We start from the raw sequence: 21,863 nt of genomic DNA, 5'->3' as shown, positions 1-21,863 counted from the left end.
AGTAGTAGAATGTAGGGGATAATATACCACACTGGAAAATCGTAGGTACCAGGAAGACCAGCAATCTATCCCCACCCTACACATCAACTGGGTTTCTAAATTTTGATTACCAATCCAAAAGTGTTTTTCTTCATCAATTCATACTGGGTCTGGGTTTATCTGATAGCCGACAAAAGTGACAGATCTATACACTTCTGGCATAAAATTTCCACAGCCAAAATTTTAAATCCACTTTAGTTTTAAACTGGGCAATATCAGTTTCTCAAGAGCCTTTTTTACTATCAGAATCAACATCACTAATTTTTAGTTGCATCTTATCACTATTAGAAAATTAAAATTATTAGTTACTTAACAATCTATGTTCTACTATGGTCACCAGCTTAATCACAAGCAGCGATTTGTCTCTAATACAAAATTGCTGGCAGCTGTGAGTACCAGTTAAATGAATAATATAACTTTTTCAAAAAAGAACATTCCTTTAGTATAAAAAAATGCAATTAATAACAAGAACCAAAAAATCCAGTGACTTGGCAACGTATCATGTTGCTTAAAAATGAATAAATAATTAAACTATTTCTCCTGTCATTACAATACTGAACATTAACCATCTCAACTAATGACTGTACTAAAAAAAAAAATCATTTATTATTATTATTATCTTTACACAAATTAAAGCTCAGGGTTATTAACAATCAACTTACTGCTGTAATCATCTGCCAATGCACTGTATTTCTTTCCCGTAAGGTTTGTGGTAGGACTATTGAACTTCAGTTTATATGCTGTTAATGTACTATTATGTCACCATTAAAGTTGATGTTATTATTTTTGTGGTTTTGAAAAAAATCTGCACAATAGTGAATGAAGAACAGCACAGGGAAAAATTATAATTTTTAACTTGTTGCCATTCTATTATTTTATTTTGTCATGAAGAGAAAGTTTGTGTAATTTTTTTATTAATTATTTAAATATTATTGATCAGCATCACAAAATATATTTAAATTTGTGTAAAAACAAATATAAAAAGTTAATTTTTTAAACATAACAAAATTTACTTCCAGAAAATTTGTTTGAAGCTCATGCAAATTTCATCACCAATATTGCAGGTGGTGGCTCTCTAGAAGTGACTGAGAAACCTCTTCAGTAGAAGTCAATTAGCAAATCTGATTCATATCATTATTGAGTTCATATGATTTTATGTATTTGTAAAATTTGACATGTGGTAAATAAAATTTTGTATTACGTTTCTGAGGCAAACTGTAAACATTGATTCTCAATGCATAATGCTTTTATTTTTATTTGTATTACTAGTTGAATGTTTGGTCAAATCACTCTGGAATCTAATGTGTCTGTTCAGTATGTAATATAACAGTTTTGAAATGGTTTTACATTTTTAATAGAATAAGTATTTAATTCACACCAGTTGCATTTATCACTATTTGTGGTGTTATTTTGTCAACTAAATTTATATACGAGGGTTATTTTTTTCAAGGTCCGATCGATCGCGAAATAAAAACCCGCGCAAAAATCGGATGAACCTTTGCGCATATATGTTGCGCAGCGTCTCTAGTATGGCCTTCAATCACGCCGCGTCACTTCGTTTAGTTTTGAACACGCAGCTAGCACGTAAACATGTCTACAACAACAGCATCTCCCGCCAAGTGTAAAGTGCGTGCGGTAATTCGATTTCTTCAGGCTGAAGGGTGTAATGCAGCTGAAATTCATCGACGAATAAGTAATGTGTACGGTAAAACTTCAATGAGTGACAGAAAAGTGCGACAATGGTGCAGGAACTTTAAAGTAGGACGTACAGATGTTTATGTTGCAGGCGGTCAGGGAAGGAAGCGAGTGTCAACCGATGATCTCGTTGAGCGATTGGATGAGGCAATTCGAGAAAATCGTCGGCTCACAATTTCTGTATTGAGTGATTTGTTTCCTGAAATTTCAAGGTCAGCTCTCTACACCATTCAGAGACTTCAGTACCGCTGACTGTGTGTGAGATGGGCTCCCAAGATGCTGTGCGACCATCACAAAAAAATGAGAATGGACGCCGCCCTAACGTTTATCCAGTGTTACCACAATGAAGGAGAAGATTTTTTGAACAACATTGTAACAGGGGACGAGACATGGGTACATTTCGAAACTGAAGAAACAAAAGAACAATCCAAACAGTGGATGCATTCTCATTTTCCCAGTAAACCAAAGAAGTTCAAGCGAACCTTCTCCAACAGAAAGTGTATGGCTACCGTGTTCTGGGAACGGAATGGAGTTCTCTTGGTAGAATTCATGGAACGTGGCACGACCATCACTACAGCCTCATACTGCGTGGCTCTTCACCGTCTACGAAGGGCAATTCAGAATAAGAGGAGAGGAATGTTGTCATCAGGCATTGTCTTTCTCCATGACAATGCTCGGCCGCACATTGCAGCTGTGACAAAGAAGCTCCTGCAGCGTTTTCGTTAGGGAAGTGCTTGATCACCCACCATACAGCCCGGACTTGGCTCCATCCGATTTTCACCTTTTTGCTCACATGAAACGCTGGCTAGGAGGACAACATTTTGGCACAGACATCGAGCTGCAGACCAGCGTAGAAACATGGCTGAAAGCACAGGCGGTTCCGTTCTATGATGAGGGTATTGGAAAGCTGGTACCGCGCTGCGACAAATGTCTAAATCGGAGTGGCGACTATGTAGAGAAATAGCGTAACTATGTAAGTACTTGTTACAAATAAAAAATTGTTTATTTTCACTGTGGTTTCGTGACCGATCGGACCTTGAAACAAAAATAACCCTCGTATTTTATTTTAAAGGGATAATTTTTTTAAATAAAAATGTTAGCAATTTTGTGTGGAAAGGGTATTGGTATATGTTTTTTTAGTATGTTCTACCCTTTTGTTTATTTTGTACTTTTTCTGTATTTTATATAACATGGTGTGTACAAATATAATTATATAACCATTAAAATATACTAATATTTAATTTAGCTGAGTCTGTGAAATGATCTGTGTTACCATTAGTACAACTCTGCTGAAGCAACTAATCATTAGCTCTAATAACAACTGGAAGAAATTTCTGTATATTTAAAAAAAAAGAAATAATTTTTTTACATCTGTCTTTTTCAAAATATTTAGGTACTACTGTAGATAAATACAATTTAAAACTACATTAACTGTTACAGCTAGGTTAATGAAACAGTATATGGATGATGACACTGATCCATGTCATGATTTCTACCAGTATGCATGTGGTAATTGGGGTCGACTGAATCCAATTCCTAAGGACAAAACAAATTTTGATACGTTTGAAAAGCTGAGGGAATCACTTGATTTTGTTTTAAAAGAATTACTAGAGGAAAATATTACTGAAAATGATGTTTCAGCATATATAAAAGCAAAATATTTTTACAAGTCATGTATTAATTATGGTAAGCAACAAGAGTTTTATATAGTAAACTAATATATATTCGTAGTTATGATATATTTATGATTATATCAGAACTGCTGTACTCTAAGTTGTCTGATACATTGCTGTATCAGCATTGGATAAAAGTTTTGGATAAATTGCTGCACTCTAAGGTGTCTGATACGTTTAATTCTAAATTTTAAATAAACATCATCTTATAAATTTTTTTATGACATGACAGGCATTGACTATTTTAGTTATTTTGCCCAATGGAATTTTGTAGCATATGAAAAATGCCATGCCTAACCAATAATTGATCCCAAGATCTCCAGATGAAAGGACAACATTTTTTAATCTTATAACTTTATGAATGCATGCACACAACTTCTGAAGTGATTTTTACAATCCATTACAATAAACAACAGCATGACCATTTACACATTCATATGAATGTTCATTAAGATCTCAAGAACCACTGACATGTTATGAATAATTCTATCATTTATTTGTGGAACTTTGGTAAAAGTTATAGGCATAAACTGATCTAGATAATTTCATGATTAAATGAGCAGTATGTCTTAAATTGTGCATATCGTATTTTCAATTTAATACTTGTATTTTTATGTGCCTTGGTGAGATACTGACTTACAGACTGAACTACATTTGTAAGAGATTATGTTAGATTTTAATCCACCCTTCTATATTTCAATCTAAAATTATGTGTCAATGTTCTGCTAATCTCATGTTTGAACAACTCAGATCTTCTAGCTCAGTTCTATAATCCACCAGGTTGGTTTAGTGGTGAACTCGTCATTGCAAATCAACTGATTTGAAATTCAAGAGTTCTAAGGTTCAAATCCTACTAAAGGCAGTTACATTTATTTGGATCTGAATACCAGATCATGGTTACCAATGTTATTTGGTGGTTGGGTTTCAATTAACCACACATCTCAAGAATGGTTGAAGTGAGACTGTACAAGACTACACTTCATTTACATTCATACATATCATCCCCATTCCTCCTCTGAAGTAATACCTTACAGTGGTTCTGGAGGGTAAACAGAAAAAGAGAGATCTCAGTTTTATAACCTCAGTATAACACAGATTTTGAACTATTTACTAAGAACCTTTACCACGAAAGAGAATACTACAAAAATTACATCTGTTTATTTTTGGATCTAACATTTTGGGACTAATTGCCAACCAATCTCACAGGATTGTTGACATATGCAAAATTTTGAATTTTTAAATAATACCCACAATCTTCAAATAATTCTTAGACATAACATACTAAATCAGATAAGTAATCACCTCTCAGATTTTGCTTGTTTAGTCAATGAAAAGCTGTATTAAATCTCTTCTATGTTTATTAATAAGACAACTACAATGTTTTATTAATAAAAGGTTTCTAAAGTTATTTACTTCAAAATTCACACATTGTTTATCTGTCATCTAAAAAGATATCTCTGTATACTGGTTCAGATCCAATAAATGCTGTTAAATTTTCAAATTTAGATTTTATTTATTTATTTTTGTATACCAGATTATAGAGTATCAGCACAGTGACATGATGTCAACAGTACTCTGCAGAGATGTGAAGGAAACTGTGCGTAGTCTGGCATGTATGTGTATATGTACCAGTAAATGTTTAGACTTGAACAGCCTCAGGTCGACCACTACTGATACATGTGGTTAAGTGAAACCCAACCACCATAGAACACCAGTATCCACAGTCTAGCATTTAAATCCATATAAAAGCAAATTAAAAAAAAAAAAACATTCAAATTATGACACCTTTACCTATAATTTTATTATCTGCCATTCACTTTGACCAAGACGTCTTAAACAAATCACACATTTGAGAGATTGATGGCCGTTTCAGGGCACCCTTTGGTGTTAGCTGATGTACACCAGCATTCATCATCTAGTTGGGGCGTTTCATCCATATTTGCTATCTGTCCTATTTCAAAATTGTAATTTTTTCGTTGTTGAATCACATATTTATGAAAAGAAATAATTTTGTCTTCGTATTATTTTGGCATTTTTTGACTGATTTTTGTTTTTGCACACATACAAAGTCCACTATCTTTCATAAAACGGTAACACCATGACGAACCTTTAAAATCTTCTATGTTATGATTACAGACTATTTTGATTGCATATATACGAATCATTTTTGTTGAAATAGCAATGCCATTTTGCCGATTTTCTTGCACCCATTTTAAAATTTCAGTCTCAAGCTCTAGCCATTTTGCAACTTTACCACATTTCATGCGCTTTTCTTTATACAAATTGAACATCTCCTACTGACCACGCCAAGTTCTAATCATTTTTTCTGTAAACGGAGACCCAAAATGTCTTTCAGGTTCCCTATTTCCATGTTCTTCCACATATTTTACAACCTGCAATTTGAAACTTGAAGTGTAAGAATGTCACCTACTTTTTCCATCACTAAAAACTATTAAACTAACACAAAATATGGCAACACATCAACTCAATACTGATAAACGTCTGTAACTGATTACTTGGATAAGAGAGTACACAACTTAAATTGGGACTCCTGGTTCTGAGCAAATGACGTGCTAGAAGTCACGTGAAGGTCAAGCATCAACTCTGTCGCATCATTCACCCACAATAAAGATCGTGGAACATAAAATGGAGTGCGTATAACTTTGAAAAGAGGAAACAATCTTTACCTTCATTGTATAAAATGCACCCCATTTTTAAGTTAAAAAAGTGCTCTTTTAAACCAAAAAATACAGTAGTTAAACAAGTTTTCTTTCTTTTCTTACAGGTATTTTTTCAGGATTTACCTAACTCCTGTTGGGGAAAACACCCACTTTGTGACAATCCCAGTCGCCACACCACACCCTCCGTTCCTAACCCTGATGGGCTTTACTGGTGGTCATCTTTTAGATCTTCTAAACCTGATAACACATCACAATCATCAGTTTGGTCTCTATCAGCATGCAACCAATACAAATGCCTTAGCAGACATTTAAATCAGTATATTTACACAACTTACTGTCCTCTTCATATGGCTTCCTCCAACCACAAACACCTACCATAACTTATAACCCTCAACTATCAAATTAACCAATTTGCAGAAGCACAATCCCTGCGCCTTCCTGTAACACCAAAGATATCACAAAAAAACTATTCCCATATCAGACTTCATATGCTCTCAGAGCATTACTTGATTGAGTTTTTCAAAGATCAAAAATATATTCTCATACCAACAAAACAAGTGCTAATCACAGCTACAATCTTGTCATAATGTAATTTGTCACAATGTAATTGGCGCTCAGTCACAAGGATATCAGAAGGACAAACAAGATTCTAATTATGCAACGCATTTAATAAAAGAAGGACATAATCCTTGAATTAATAACTCCATGTAGCCTTCAATCCAGATGTTACAATCTAGGTTATCAAGGATAACATCTAGGTACTTCTGCAGCAGGACATACCTAATTCAATAACTTGTCATTGACACACAAAGTTGTTGTGTAACAGCCAGCCAGCCCTTGAGCTAGATCATCATTATTTTCTCTGGAATAAACAGCATCTTATGTTGCCAATTCCACAATTGGGGTATCTTGCAAGCCTGGATTGCTCTGAACTCAATCTCATTCCTTTTCCAGCAAAATCCCATCATCATAAGTGATGACGCGGCATTCACTAGGTAATCTCAGCTGCATCAAAGAATCAAATTCAACAACTCAGAGGAGTCCTAAAACACTGCCCTACATTCAACCTTTAGATACTGTCTTTCCTACTTCTGAGACGCTGTCTCAAAGAATGACATCTCAATTAATGAAATAACTATATTACATATTCAGCTCATTCTGAATATGAAGGATGATTGTATACAATTTTGTTGCAGTTGAAACAGGGCACAGGGCCACCACAAATTATTGAAAGCCCCTGATATGTCAAAATAGATACCTAAGACATATTCAGACTCACTAGAAGAGACGATGTTCATAACCTTAAGAACAGCATCTTCCATGCACTGCATGGACAAAAATCATACTGATCATTCAACAACTTCCTAGAATTCAACTTATCATTAATACAAAGATACAAGACCTTCTCAAAAATCTTTCCAGTAACTGGCAGGAGTGTTAAAGAGAAGCTCATGGTGGAGTCCTTATCACCATCTTTAAACAACAATTTTAGAACAACTTTTTTCCAGAAAAGATCATTCTATCAAAGATTCTAGTCAAAGTACCAACACAAATTCCAACAGAGCAGACAAAGAGCTCCACCATGATTCCATGGAACTGGGGATTTTATTCCTTCTCAGAAATGCAAATTACCTGATGTACCTCGGCCTCTGTAATTTCCACAGATAAAACATCAATGTGATAGCAAAAACTTTCTCTGAGACTCACAGATGATATGAGGTTTCATTAGTCATAACATCACCTGATTATAAATCATTCAATAAAATAAGGACCTCCTTTCAACAATTTCACCTTGATCTGAACAATGTAAGCAAGCACCTTGAGAATTTATCTGTCCAAACCTAATCATGTAGTAATAAAATATTCAAAAGCTCAGTTTTATCAAGAGAAGACATCCTGCTGGGTCGAGAAAGCCAAAAAAATAATATTTTTCCTATGCTCATGGCTAGGATCTATAATACATGACACCCCAAGGATCCTTATTTTCTTGCTCTCTAACAAAGGATTGCCAAGAATTCCATTTAGATGTCCTAACCAAACAGATTTATTCAGACCTCTGCCTTTGATAGTCATCTACCAAAACCGCTTGGTGTACAGGGTTACTCTCCTACTGAGATGGTTCACAGACTGTTTCAATAAAGACAACTCTCTAGTCCATCAAGGAGTAATTCTCTCTCGACCTAAACTACAAGGAATTGAATTCTCAGCAGCATCAATAAAAACCAAGAAAATATTTCTGCCTGGTCTTCCAATTGAATATCATCCAGACTTCAGTCTAAGACATTGAGTCTAGCAGAGAGAATATTAGCAAATTTAGGCCTTCCAGTCCAGGAAGCACCTCTGCTGAACAGGGACATTGCACCTATAAGCTTCTTGTAACTCACTAACCAACTCAAAGATAATTAACTAATGAACACTAGAACTATTAACAACTGACCAACAATCAACCCTACCAGTAATATTTCTACCAACAGTAATATCAATATTCATTCTAATAAACAATCTCCTTCCATCTACCATTCCAGCATATGTTGGTAACTCACCAAAAATATTAAAGACTTCTAGTCCATACTACATAACAAAGCCTAAATCACCTTCTAACTCTTCTCTATCATCTGTGACTCCATTATGCCAAAGAAACAATTTAGCATTTACATCAGCACCTACCACTACAGGACAGTTACCAACAAAACCAAGAATTCTGTCCCACTTCTCTAAATGTTCCTCAGTAGGATTTCTACATTGAAAATACGAAATAACACAGAAATCAAGACCACCAATAGCAAGTTTAAAAGCAACATGATGAGTATCAGAATCTGCCTCAAAAAGACACAATATAATGTTCTCCTAACAGAACTGTGCACATACTGTTACATCCAGTTTAACAATGTTACAAACTATTAAAACCTGGGACTATCTGGTATGGATGTTGCAATAGAAGTAGATCAAGGGACCTCCTTTCAACAATTTCACCTTGATCTGAGCAATGTAAGCAACTTGAGAATTTATCTATCCAAACTTAATCATGCAGTAAATTAAAATACATCTCAACATCATTCAAGTAACAACCTAAATATCGACCAAGTACCTGTAATCCTCGTGCAACCTTCTGCAGTTTTCATAAGTAGGAGCCTCAGATGTTTTAGGACACTCTTCACACTTGTGACTCTCATCCCACATTGCATGCAGAGTGAAGCATATTGACAGAATTGAGAGAAATTCACAAACTACCCTCAGTGATAAACTTTTAAAACAGACTAGGCCCAATTTAGAGCACACTATGATACCTCTGGGCGTCACATTTACCAATTTTTAACAAAAACCTACACTCAGACTTGAATGTCACCTCTTCAAAGTCCTGTATAAGAGACAGAACCTCCTCCTCAGACAGGTGACAATCTATATCATAAACAATGACTGGAGGCCTTCTTTTAGGTTTCTGGTCTACTTTGACCTCTAACTTTTTACTAACAACAGATTCTAAAATGACTCTAATAGTAAGTCGGTTAGCGATGTGAAATGTAATATTACTTCTACATTTTATGTTATATTTGGGTACCTGTTACTTCGGGTACCTGTTACATAGCCTTGTTACTTCCAGACTGAAGACCCACAACTACTCAAAATTTTTATAGTTGGTTAGATCTGTGAAGCTACAGAATGCAACAAAAAAACATACATAATAGTTAAGTACATTACCACTCCTCATATGGATGTAGTGGGGTAAAAACTAAAGGAGGAAAAGACATCAATATATTGGAATTAGAATTTTTTGCTTAAACGTATTGAGTTTTAAAATTGCCAATACTAAAACTAACATATGTAATGACCACAAATATCAGCTGAATTAAAGAAATAGAACAATAGATCACTCCTATATATTTTCTTGATTTAATGAAAGTTATTTTTTGGATTGTGACAGAGCACAAGTGGTTAGTTTTATAAATGTAGGAGTTGGCGAAAGATGAACAGCAGAGTTACTTAGCCTTATTGCAACAAGGGGTGTATGCAGCTTGACAAACTCTAAAAGATCTTTCTCATTAAAATAAACATATCACAACTAAAAGAATAAAAAACTGAAAGATAATACTATGAGGTTCATTATAGGCTCGATGGTAATAAATAGTACTAAAAATCTAGTAATTTCCTACACAAATACTTGTAATTCACCAACCTATTGCTGTTTAAATATGGTTTTTGATAATTTTTTTAGTCATACAGTGACTAAATTTATAATATATAATGTATTTTTAATATTATTATTGTTATTCTAGTAGCTTAGGACAGGAGAAACTGTCAGAAATTATGAAATTAACTTTTTCATTATTTTATTTTAAAAAGAGATCCTGGAAAAACGAGGTGATAAACCATTAATTGATCTTCTAAACTCTTTTGGAGGCTGGCCAATGATATCACCAGAATGGAATTCTTCAAACTTTGACTGGATTGAATTAATGGCTCATCTTCGTCTTTACAATAATGACATCCTCATTTCAGAATGGGTTGGACCAGATATAAAGAATTCAAATGAATATGTTATACAGGTAAATTTATCATAATATAAAAAAATGAATAGTCTCTACTTACATTTTTCAAATTAATAAATATATACTTTTTACTACATCAAAATCAAAATATTTTATCTTTCTGTGATCATTATTCAATTTTTTATCAGTTTTATTTCTTTTTACTATTGTTTTAATTCTATTTAATAAAATATGTTTTTTTTATTTTAAAAAAAATGTAATAAAAATAATATTTATTTCATACAAAATATTTACTCTACATACAGTATTCAGTTATTTACAATAACAACTAAGATTTCTGTCCAACTATTCTTTCAGTTAGTTGATATCATTCCTTACATTTTTTGTAGCAATGTCATTTTTTATATTTGCCCAAATTAATTCCATGGATTTAGCTCAGGGTGATAGCAAGGCAGTCTCATATTTTATAACCTCATTCCAGTAACTGATCAAAATAATATTCCTCATACTGTGTCTTGTTCATTTTTATGGATCATAAAATATGTTAATTGGTTTAAGTTAACCAGTTAACGTAATTTCATAGAATGAAATATTCCTTTCTCTTAGTCATCCCAGCCAAACTGCTTTTTAATTATTAATTTTGGAATAGGATGATTTTTTATTATGATTACAGAGAATTATCTACCAACAAAATTGAATCTCCATGAACATTTCTGATCAACTGGCTTTTAATCCATTTTTTTAGTTACTATGTTTATTTCATTTGTAATAATCACTGTTTACTGGCCAATTAAAAAAAACCAAGCAGATATTTTCTACTCCTTGTTCACTACAGTCAAGGAGTAACTTAAGCCTTGATCATTTTGACAATTTTCTTCTTGTAACTGTTGATAGAGTTATCAGTTCATCCACTATTCTTCATAAGCGTTGAACCAGAAAATATGATAAGGAGGACCTTCACCTCCTATATTCTTAAATTCTGTTTAAATATGTGATTTGTTTATATTCATGTTTTTCAATCAAAATTTTCCTATTGTCTTCAGTTTTGCTCCATTTCAATCCTATGCTCCTTAAACTGTGTGCATTATTTCATGGTTAGAATTAAAAACCTAACTGCAGATATTCTAGCTTCAAAACTCGTAACACGCTCCTTAAAGCAGGCAATCTTTGATGAGTTTTATGGAAATTTTACATTATTTTCCTTGACATAGATCTCTGGAAATTATTGAAGTTTACTTTGCATCTACTCTTCAACAAATTTTACCTGGTGCATTGAATTTTTGTTTTCTACCAATTGTTTTTCCTCTGTCAATAATTTCCTTAATGTTTGAAATGATATGTCTCAAAGATTAGCCAAGCAAACCTGAATTTTCAAACATAACATTCTAGAATTTTCATTAGATATGTTTTTAAATCCATTCATAATGATGCATTTATCATATCGATTTTAGTTGAGGCATTTTAATTTAGTATTGAAAAAATACTGTTCATTATGATATTGAAAAATACTTTTATAAAGCAGTTTCATTTCCTCATGTAAACTGTCTGAAGATTGCACATTGCTCTTAAAAATCCTTATGACTTATATCAATTTATGATAAAATGATGGGTATATAGTGTGCTATTTCTGGAAATCGTAATATGAACACTATATTTTTTGATGAGATAATGATTGAATAAAATTTAAACATCAGAATATATAAACATCCAGAATTTTAGACAAACTATTTACACAACTGGTTACTGATACTTACAGTACTATTAGTTTCTTTGGGATGGTCCAAAATGTCAAACATCATAAAAGTCATAGATAAGAGTTCTTAGGGATTTACAGAGGATTTCTATCAGCAAGGTTTTACAGCCACTATATTCACCTGATTTGTCTACTTTTATCACTTGTTTATCACTGGAAGTACTTTAAAGGGGCAGTCTTTAGAATAAATCTACTCTGTTTTAACAAACTTAACAACATTATTCAACATTTTATGACTGGTTATCATTACAAATTGTGATGTGTAGCTTAATATTGTTGATCAAGTAGTAAGAAGTATAACTTTTCAGGCGCTTTCTTCAAACACATATGTTGTAAAAATTACATAGTTATTTTCATTAGATAAAAAATAAATAGAAACTTTAAATTGTTTAATATGTTGAATTAATAGCTCTTCACAAAGTATCAAAGAAATTAATTGAAGATTTGCATTATTAAATTATTATTATTATATATAATTACATACACAGATATACAGTATTATTTGCCACCATATGTTACAAGAGTAGTTTTATAATGCTACAAAATATAGGTTCAACTGAAACTATACTTACATTTAATTAGACAGAGGTTACTTGAATTATTTGATTGTTGAAGTGCAAATAATTAAAATCCTTCAAAGTGGTACAACATTAAGCTATAAAAGCAACCATTTTATTCATGAAAATAAAGCATGCAATGGCAAAAATAAATAAAATGTGTTAATAAAGCACATTCAAAAAAATGATATTGGCTTCTAATCTGAAATTTAATAAATTAATTACAAGAAAAATGAAGGAGTTTTCCTCAGTATTTACCCTTCTGTAAAAAAACTACCTCTAGGCATGAGCTGAATTTTATTTTACAAGATTATGCTGCCTTATTATTACATTAACTTATAAGTAAACCTACAATTTGGCAGTTGACTTCGTCCAGTTTCATACCAATCATTTCTGTGGGAGAGACATTAATTTACATTCATCAGTAATCTTGCATTCAAATCTAATAAACACTAACTACATGTGTAACTGGATTTGAACCTGAGTCGTGGAGAATAAAAGCAGTTCATCTATGAGATACTTTTTTCCAACATTACTCATTACCAAACGTACTACAACTAATCATGTAATTAAATATACAACATGACCAAGATAAGGCAACATTCATAAAACTTAATCGCTTAACTTAAATGTGTTAATAACACAAACAGTGTTTCATGAAAACATTTGCAACACATTATCTAAAATCTGACAGCCAAATTTAACATCATATACAGTATTATTGTATTACAGAATTAAATAGAAACATAAGTTTTAGCATATGTAGAATTTGAATATTCTCAATCTCTTTTACCTTTAATTTTTAATATCATAATAAAAATCCTGCTAATCCTTGTGATTAGTTGCATAGAAATCCAGATCTGATTTTAAAAACATGATAAACTCAATAAGAAACTTGCATTATTTGAAGTAGTGTAGAAATATCTCTTCATTTGCTTGTGTAAACATATCAAGTTCTGTGAAGATAAAAAATGTATATAAATGTAACATTCAATGTTTAATATCTTAATTTGTTAAGCACTTCTTCGTGTAAGATTGTAATTCCAGTTCAGTTTGATCAAACAAGTTTAGGATTACCTACACGAGACTACTACCTTCAGCCTTCAAACCATATTTATATTGAAGCATACAAAAACTACATGACCAAAATTGCAGCAATACTCGGGGCATCTCCTGAATCAGCTAGGACACAAGCTGAAGAAATTATAGATTTTGAAACTGATTTGGCAAAGGTTAGTAACAATTACTACAGTTATTTATTGTATTTATTTCCCATTTATTTATTTATTTCATTGTATTTATTTCCCAAGCAGTTATATATATTAAAGAATAAATAATGTTTTCTGGTTCCATACCGTAATTTATCAATTTCAATAGTTACACTAATGTCAATGTTTGATGCATTGGTATCAATGGTAACATTAATTAATATTGTTGATTCACATTATTGTTACTATATTGGGAGATGTCTTTCAGTCATTTCATCATATTCAGCTTGATTCATTATTATACTAATTCTTGATTTGTAAATTATTATTAATATTGTAAAAAATAATATATAAATTTAAATTATTAAAAAAAGAAAGGAAAATACAATGAAAAGAATATATGCTGGTATTAATGAAAATAATTTACATGTAAAAGAAATTCTAGAGATGAATGTTTAAAATCTACCTGAAATATCAGGTCACATAACTAAAATAAGAAATTTTCTGTACAAGTAAGTACTGAAGTTTTAAGTCCAGGGATAACTTAGGGGTTTAATACCTAAAGAATTTTTAAATAACCCTTTGCACTACTGTGTCCTGTATTGTAGGCCATAGTGTACAGCCAGCAGGATCTGATTTGTTTGAGGGTGATCTGTCTCATCAGCTCTCATGTCCAGCAATGCAGGCCATCATTAAAATTATTTCCTGATTTTCTTCTAATTATGTCCAGCTGGACATAAATGCCTAATTTAAAGTCATGTCATTTAACCATATTTTGAGTTATTTTATAATATCAGTTCTTTTAATTTGATTTTTCTGTTTTAAAATGATTAAAGAAATTGTACTATAGCTGCTATATACGAGGTTTATTTTGTTTCAAGGTCCGATCGGTCACGAAATTAAAACCACAGTGAAAATAAAATTTTTTTTATTTGTAACAAGTACTTACATAGTTACGCTATTTCTCTATAGTCGCCACTCCGATTTAGACATTTGTCGCAGCGCGGTACCAGCTTTCCAATACCCTCATCATAGAACAGAACCGCCTGTGTTTTCAGCCATGTCTCTACGCTGGTCTGCAGCTCGATATCTGTGCCAAAATGTTGTCCTCCTAGCCAGCGTTTCATGTGAGCAAAGAGGTGAAAATCGGATGGAGCCAAGTCCGGGCTGTATGGTGGGTGATCAAACACTTCCCCAACGTAAACGCTGCAGGAGCTTCTTTGTCACAGCTGCAATGTGCGGCCGAGCATTGTCATGGAGAAAGACAATGCCTGATGACAACATTCCTCTCCTCTTATTCTGAATTGCCCTTCGTAGACGATGAAGAGTCACGCAGTATGAGGCTGTAGTGATGGTCGTGCCACGTTCCATGAATTCTACCAAGAGAACTCCATTCCGGTCCCAGAACACGGTAACCATACACTTTCTGTTGGAGAAGGCTCGCTTGAACTTCTTTGGTTTACTGGGAGAATGAGAATGCATCCACTGTTTGGATTGTTCTTTTGTTTCTTCAGTTTCGAAATGTACCCATGTCTCGTCCCCTGTTACAATGTTGTTCAAAAAATCTTCTCCTTCATTGTGGTAACACTGGGTAAACGTTAGGGCGGCGTCCATTCTCATTGTTTTGTGATGGTCGCACAGCATCTTGGGAACCCATCTCGCACACGGTCAGCGGTACTGAAGTCTCTGAATGGTGTAGAGAGCTGACCTTGAAATTTCAGGAAACAAATCACTCAATACAGAAATTGTGGTGAGCCGACGATTTTCTCGAATTGCCTCATCCAATCGCTCAACGAGATCATCGGTTGACACTCGCTTCCTTCCCTGACCGCCTGCAACATAAACATCTGTACGTCCTACTTTAAAGTTCCTGCACCATTGTCGCACTTTGCTGTCACTCATTGAAGTTTTACCGTACACATTACTTATTCGTCGATGAATTTCAGCTGCATTACACCCTTCAGCCTGAAGAAATCGAATTACCGCACGCACTTTACACTTGGCGGGAGATGCTGTTGTTGTAGACATGTTTACGTGCTAGCTGCGTGTTCAAAACTAAACGAAGTGACGCGGCGTGATTGAAGGCCATACTAGAGACGCTGCGCAACACATATGCGCAAAGGTTCATCCGATTTTTGCGCGGGTTTTTATTTCGCGATCGATCGGACCTTGAAAAAAAATAACCCTCGTATATAAATTTAGTTGACAAAATAACACCACAAATAGTGATAAATGCAACTGGTGTGAATTAAATACTTATTCTATTAAAAATGTAAAACCATTTCAAAACTGTTATATTACATACTGAACAGACACATTAGATTCCAGAGTGATCTGACCAAACATTCAACTAGTAATACAAATAAAAATAAAAGCATTATGCATTGAGAATCAATGTTTACAGTTTGCCTCAGAAACGTAATACAAAATTTTATTTACCACATGTCAAATTTTACAAATACATAAAATCATATGAACTCAATAATGATATGAATCAGATTTGCTAATTGACTTCTACTGAAGAGGTTTCTCAGTCACTTCTAGAGAGCCACCACCTGCAATATTGGTGATGAAATTTGCATGAGCTTCAAACAAATTTTCTGGAAGTAAATTTTGTTATGTTTAAAAAATTAACTTTTTATATTTGTTTTTACACAAATTTAAATATATTTTGTGATGCTGATCAATAATATTTAAATAATTAATAAAAAAATTACACAAACTTTCTCTTCATGACAAAATAAAATAATAGAATGGCAACAAGTTAAAAATTATAATTTTTCCCTGTGCTGTTCTTCATTCACTATTGTGCAGATTTTTTTCAAAACCACAAAAATAATAACATCAACTTTAATGGTGACATAATAGTACATTAACAGCATATAAACTGAAGTTCAATAGTCCTACCACAAACCTTACGGGAAAGAAATACAGTGCATTGGCAGATGATTACAGCAGTAAGTTGATTGTTAATAACCCTGAGCTTTTAATTTGTGTAAAGATAATAATAATAATAAATGATTTTTTTTTTAGTACAGTCATTAGTTGAGATGGTTAATGTTCAGTATTGTAATGACAGGAGAAATAGTTTAATTATTTATTCATTTTTAAGCAACATGATACGTTGCCAAGTCACTGGATTTTTTGGTTCTTGTTATTAATTGCATTTTTTTATACTAAAGGAATGTTCTTTTTTGAAAAAGTTATATTATTCATTTAACTGGTACTCACAGCTGCCTTACACTTTCGCAAAGGTTCATCCGATTTTTGCGCGGGTTTTTATTTTGCGACCGATCGGACCTTGAAAAAAAAATAAACCTCGTATAACTGAAGTAAAAATTATTAATGACAGCTGCCTAAAACAAGGTTTGGAATGAAAAATGGACAAATGAATTTTTAATGTTTTACGTGATTTAAACAAATTACTAAATTATTATTTTCAAAATATTAATAATAAAAAAAGATATACAAATAAAAAAAAAAAATTATTCTTACCACAAGACGTACTCTCTCTCTCTAATAAAGTAAAACACATAATTTTTAATAAAATTTTTACATAATTATTTTATAAATAATTTTTTTAATAAAAGTAAACACACCAATGTATATTATTCATACTTTGATTACTCTTAAGTTGGGTGTCAGCATGCCGAACGATACTGTTTATTGTCTAATGAAAGAGAATTTTATGTAGTATTAGAAAAAATATAATTTATGTCACCAAACATGTAATTTTTAAAGAAATATTTGTAGGTATGTGGCCCACAATGCAGGCCACGAGAGTGTCCAGGGAAAACAACTGTGGCCTGCAATGCTGGATTGGTGAGCTGACAGGACAGGTTACATAATTTTTAATTGGGGCTGATGAGTCGATGCGTTGCAGGCTACAAGAGCTGTGGGGAGACTTTAGAAAATTTTTTTGGAGGGCATAGGATTAAAATAATTTTTGCTTACTTTTAATGAAGAACTTTTAGGAAAACTAAGTAAATTTTAGTTTTCTTGTTGTTTGGGAGATGACTCATTTCTGGTGTAGCGAAAAAGAGGAAAGTTTGGCTTTCTCTGATGTAATTTTCAGCTATGAAATACATACAATTGAATTATTCACTACAAGAAAATCAGGCAAAGTGAAGTTCTCTAATATTCTGACATAACACAGAGGGATTTACAAGCCATTAATGAGACTGGAATTGTTCACCTCCTGGGATTTCATAGCATATCTATCAGAATAAAACACCCAGTTAGGTTTCAACAAAACTAAGAATGGTAGGACCAATACTCCAAAAAGCTACATCAATGAATCAGGTTTCTGCTTCACTGATTCATTCCACTACAGAAAGGAAGTTATTTAAAACTGGCATGGAAGCAAACAAATTTACAATTTATCCCTAAAAACAGTATTTTTAATATATATAAATAATATAACAAAAAAAGCCCTAATAGGGAAGCTTTGACCTTCTCTAATGCAAAGAAAGTGCATAAAACAGTAAAAGAGAACCTTCTTATATGCACTAGTTCTATCAGGGGACGTTTTGATGTTCACTAAAAGGAAACATCAAAACATTAAATTGATTATAAATATGTCACAGGACTACAATAATATAAACCATAAAGGATTTGGCAATACGGCAAACCTAAACACAAAAATACTAAAACAGTGCATGCAAGTATCAAAAAACAACCAAATGAAATATGTAACTAACCATACAAAAAAAAATATTAACACAATGAGGCACTAATAAGAATTCCTACTCAAATAAACGTATTATATTGCAGGTTTTAACACAAAACACATCGACTACCCGACCATATTCATTTAGCCTCCTAATACACCTAGCTAAAGGTATCAATCTGCTATTGTTACACCATTTAAACAGGCAATGCCTATTAGAGTGAATAAAAGAAACACGTATGGTTGTTTCTCAAATTGTATTTAATAATCCCATTAACTATTTTATGGGCAAAGACAAGCTGTTGTACAGTATGCCTGACCTTGAGCCATTGCATCTTCCAAAAACAGCACTCATCCTGGTAGCTTTCAAAGGAAGAGATATTGCAACACAGAGCATACAAGACACAGCATATAGAATAGTTGCTTCTGCATTACTTCTACACTATTACACGTACAATCCCTAACGCAATTCCTGATGACAGCACAATATTCAAAAATAGGTCTAGCCATAGTCTTATACGAGTGCAAGATGGTATTTGCACATGAAAATACCGACTAATCCAAAGAAACAAACAAATATTCTGTCAGGATTTGGAAACTATCCTACTTACATGCTCACTGAAAATTAACTTTGAATCAGTAAACCCTAAGATCAGAAATACCTTCTACACATTGTATAGAGTGCTGACCAATCTTATAAGTATATTCTGACACAAGGTTTTCCTAAAATAAGTTAAAAGAGCTGTTTTTGCAAAATTAACCGGCATTCTGCTATCAACTGACCATTTATGAACTATATTAATATCGGATTGCAAAACCTCATGATCAGAATAGATGTTAACCCTAGCCATAATTTTAAGGTCGTCAACGATGCCTTAGAAGAAAAATCCAGTCCAATATTATCCATGAACAGAACAAATTACAAAGGGCCAAGATTGGATTCCTGAGGTACCTCAGAAACGGCCTTGAACTCACCAGAGACCCTACTGAACACTTTCACGTGAAAAGGTCTGTCAGTAATATAGCTCCACAACTACTTCAACATTGCTGCACTAACACCGAAGCAGCTAAGCTTCAACAGAAGTAGATCATTAGGCACATGTTGACGCCTTACAAAAGTCAAAATAAACATCAACTTGTTTACGAGATTCAACATTGCTGTAGTAAAGATTAGCATATCATTAAGATTAGTTATAGTGGATTTACCTTCACAGAAACCATGCAGATTCAAGCGGACCATCTTCAGTACTGCATAAAGGTGTAGGTAAACCATCCATTCAAATACCTTAGTAATGACATTAATAATCAATATTGGATTCACTGAAGATCACCTTTCTTTGGCATCATGAAACCAGTGCACACTTCCAACTGGATGGAAAAATTCTATTAAATTTCTGAATTCTGCGAGATTCATTATTTCTCTTTAAATTTCAGATAACATCAGCATCAGATGAAAGGCGTAATGTGAGTGGGCTCTATCGAAGAATGACTGTTGGGAAACTAAAGTCATACATACCAGAGGTTGACTGGCAGAGGTATCTTACTATTCTGCTAAACAGACCTTGTAATAACTCTGAACCAGTTGTTATATTTGCATTACGTTATGTTCAGGACCTTGTTTCACTCATTCATAAAACACCTCCTAGGTTAGTAAAATAGAATGTAATATTATAGAAATTTAGTATTTTTAGATGTTTCTCTCTATTTTCCTATTAATGATAATACTATCAATGTATATTATTAATAATTCATAAGAGACACACATAAGTACGAGGTCAATTAGAACCATTTATTTCAATTACATTTATTTAATTTCAATGGGGATCAGAACCAAGAATCTGCAAGTTCTAATACTGAAATTTTCCTACAGTATGTCTTGCATACTTTTATCATATCATCATTAGTGTTTCCATGCTAGCATTAATAACCCAATTATTTCAATCAATAAGCTGAAGATTGTATAAAGGAGCATCTTTCTAACTAATACAGCCAAAAAAAAAGTAAATAAATAAAGTAATATGCCATACAACTGAGATAACATCTGTAATTATATATATATATATAGTGATATGCAGTCAAGTTACTCTCTGAATTTTACTCAGGGATAGACTAGCAACAAATCCTGCCTAGAAATTATTTGGCTGGTAAGTCTAGAAAGCCAAATTACTCCCTCAATCTAAGGCGAATGATCTTCTTCACTCTAAAACCTGTCCATCCAGACACTATTTATCAAATCATAGTTGGCAATTATCATTTACCAACCAAAACAAATTGGCATTGCTCAAAGTTTTTAATGATGTGTCCATAAGGAGTTTTCTTCCGTTTTTATTATGGTTTCTGAGTTCCAACACTGCTATGAAGAGTGGGAAGACAGTTTGAAGTGTTGCATGGCTTCCCAAGGGAACTATTTCAAAGGTGATAAGAGTCAATGTATAATTGGATTGTAAATAAAAAGTTTTTCTGAACCAGTTTCATTACTTTATTTACAGGCCTCGTAAATTTTAATTATTACAAACTTATAAATAATTTAAAAGTTTATGTAGTTGATTGGTTATCCCAAGAAATTAATAAAGGTAATATTTTTAAGTTACATATGTCTTTTTATCATATATAATTCTATCCAATCAAGAGGAAATAAATTACATTTAAGTTAATATTCATATACATATACATATATATATATATATATAAAAATATATATGTACATGTGTATATCCAGAAATATTTTATTATTCATCTACTAATGAGACATTAGTTTTTAATATGTTGGTATGTAATGTTAACTGAATTTTCTGCTAATAATATTTCATTAACAGAAAATCAATTAGATTTTTTATTGTTGTAGGATTGTTGCAAATTACTTGCTATGGCGTTTCGTCAGACATAGAGTGAATAATTTAGATGACAGATACCAAGAAGCGAAACAACAATTCTACTACATTTTAGTTGGTCGTGAAAGAGCACCACCTCGATGGAAATACTGTATTACACAAGTGAACAGTAACATGGGTAAAGCAGTTGGAGCTATGTTTGTTAGAAAATACTTTGATGAAAACAGCAAAAATGATGTAATTTTTTTGTCACATTTAAATTTTAATATG

General features: G+C 32.7%; 1 protein-coding gene across 4 annotated transcripts in view; it reads left to right on the top strand.

Moving 5' to 3' along the window:
• LOC142334213 (neprilysin-4-like) overlaps nt 1-21,863 on the top strand; it is a 112,650-nt gene that overhangs the window by 53,466 nt on the left and 37,321 nt on the right. For all 4 annotated transcript variants that reach the window (XM_075382054.1, XM_075382055.1, XM_075382056.1 and 1 more), the window contains 5 exons: nt 3,175-3,420; nt 10,430-10,632; nt 13,938-14,117; nt 20,197-20,408; nt 21,608-21,830. In XM_075382054.1, coding sequence (XP_075238169.1) covers nt 3,175-3,420; nt 10,430-10,632; nt 13,938-14,117; nt 20,197-20,408; nt 21,608-21,830 — 1,064 coding nt within the window. The remainder of the gene's footprint in view (nt 1-3,174; nt 3,421-10,429; nt 10,633-13,937; nt 14,118-20,196; nt 20,409-21,607; nt 21,831-21,863) is intronic.

Source organism: Lycorma delicatula, chromosome 1, assembly GCF_047948215.1.
Source record: "Lycorma delicatula isolate Av1 chromosome 1, ASM4794821v1, whole genome shotgun sequence".
In the NCBI taxonomy this organism is placed as follows: domain Eukaryota; kingdom Metazoa; phylum Arthropoda; class Insecta; order Hemiptera; family Fulgoridae; genus Lycorma; species Lycorma delicatula.
Note: the sequence above shows the minus strand (reverse complement) of the source record. Positions and strands in the feature narration are given on the sequence as shown.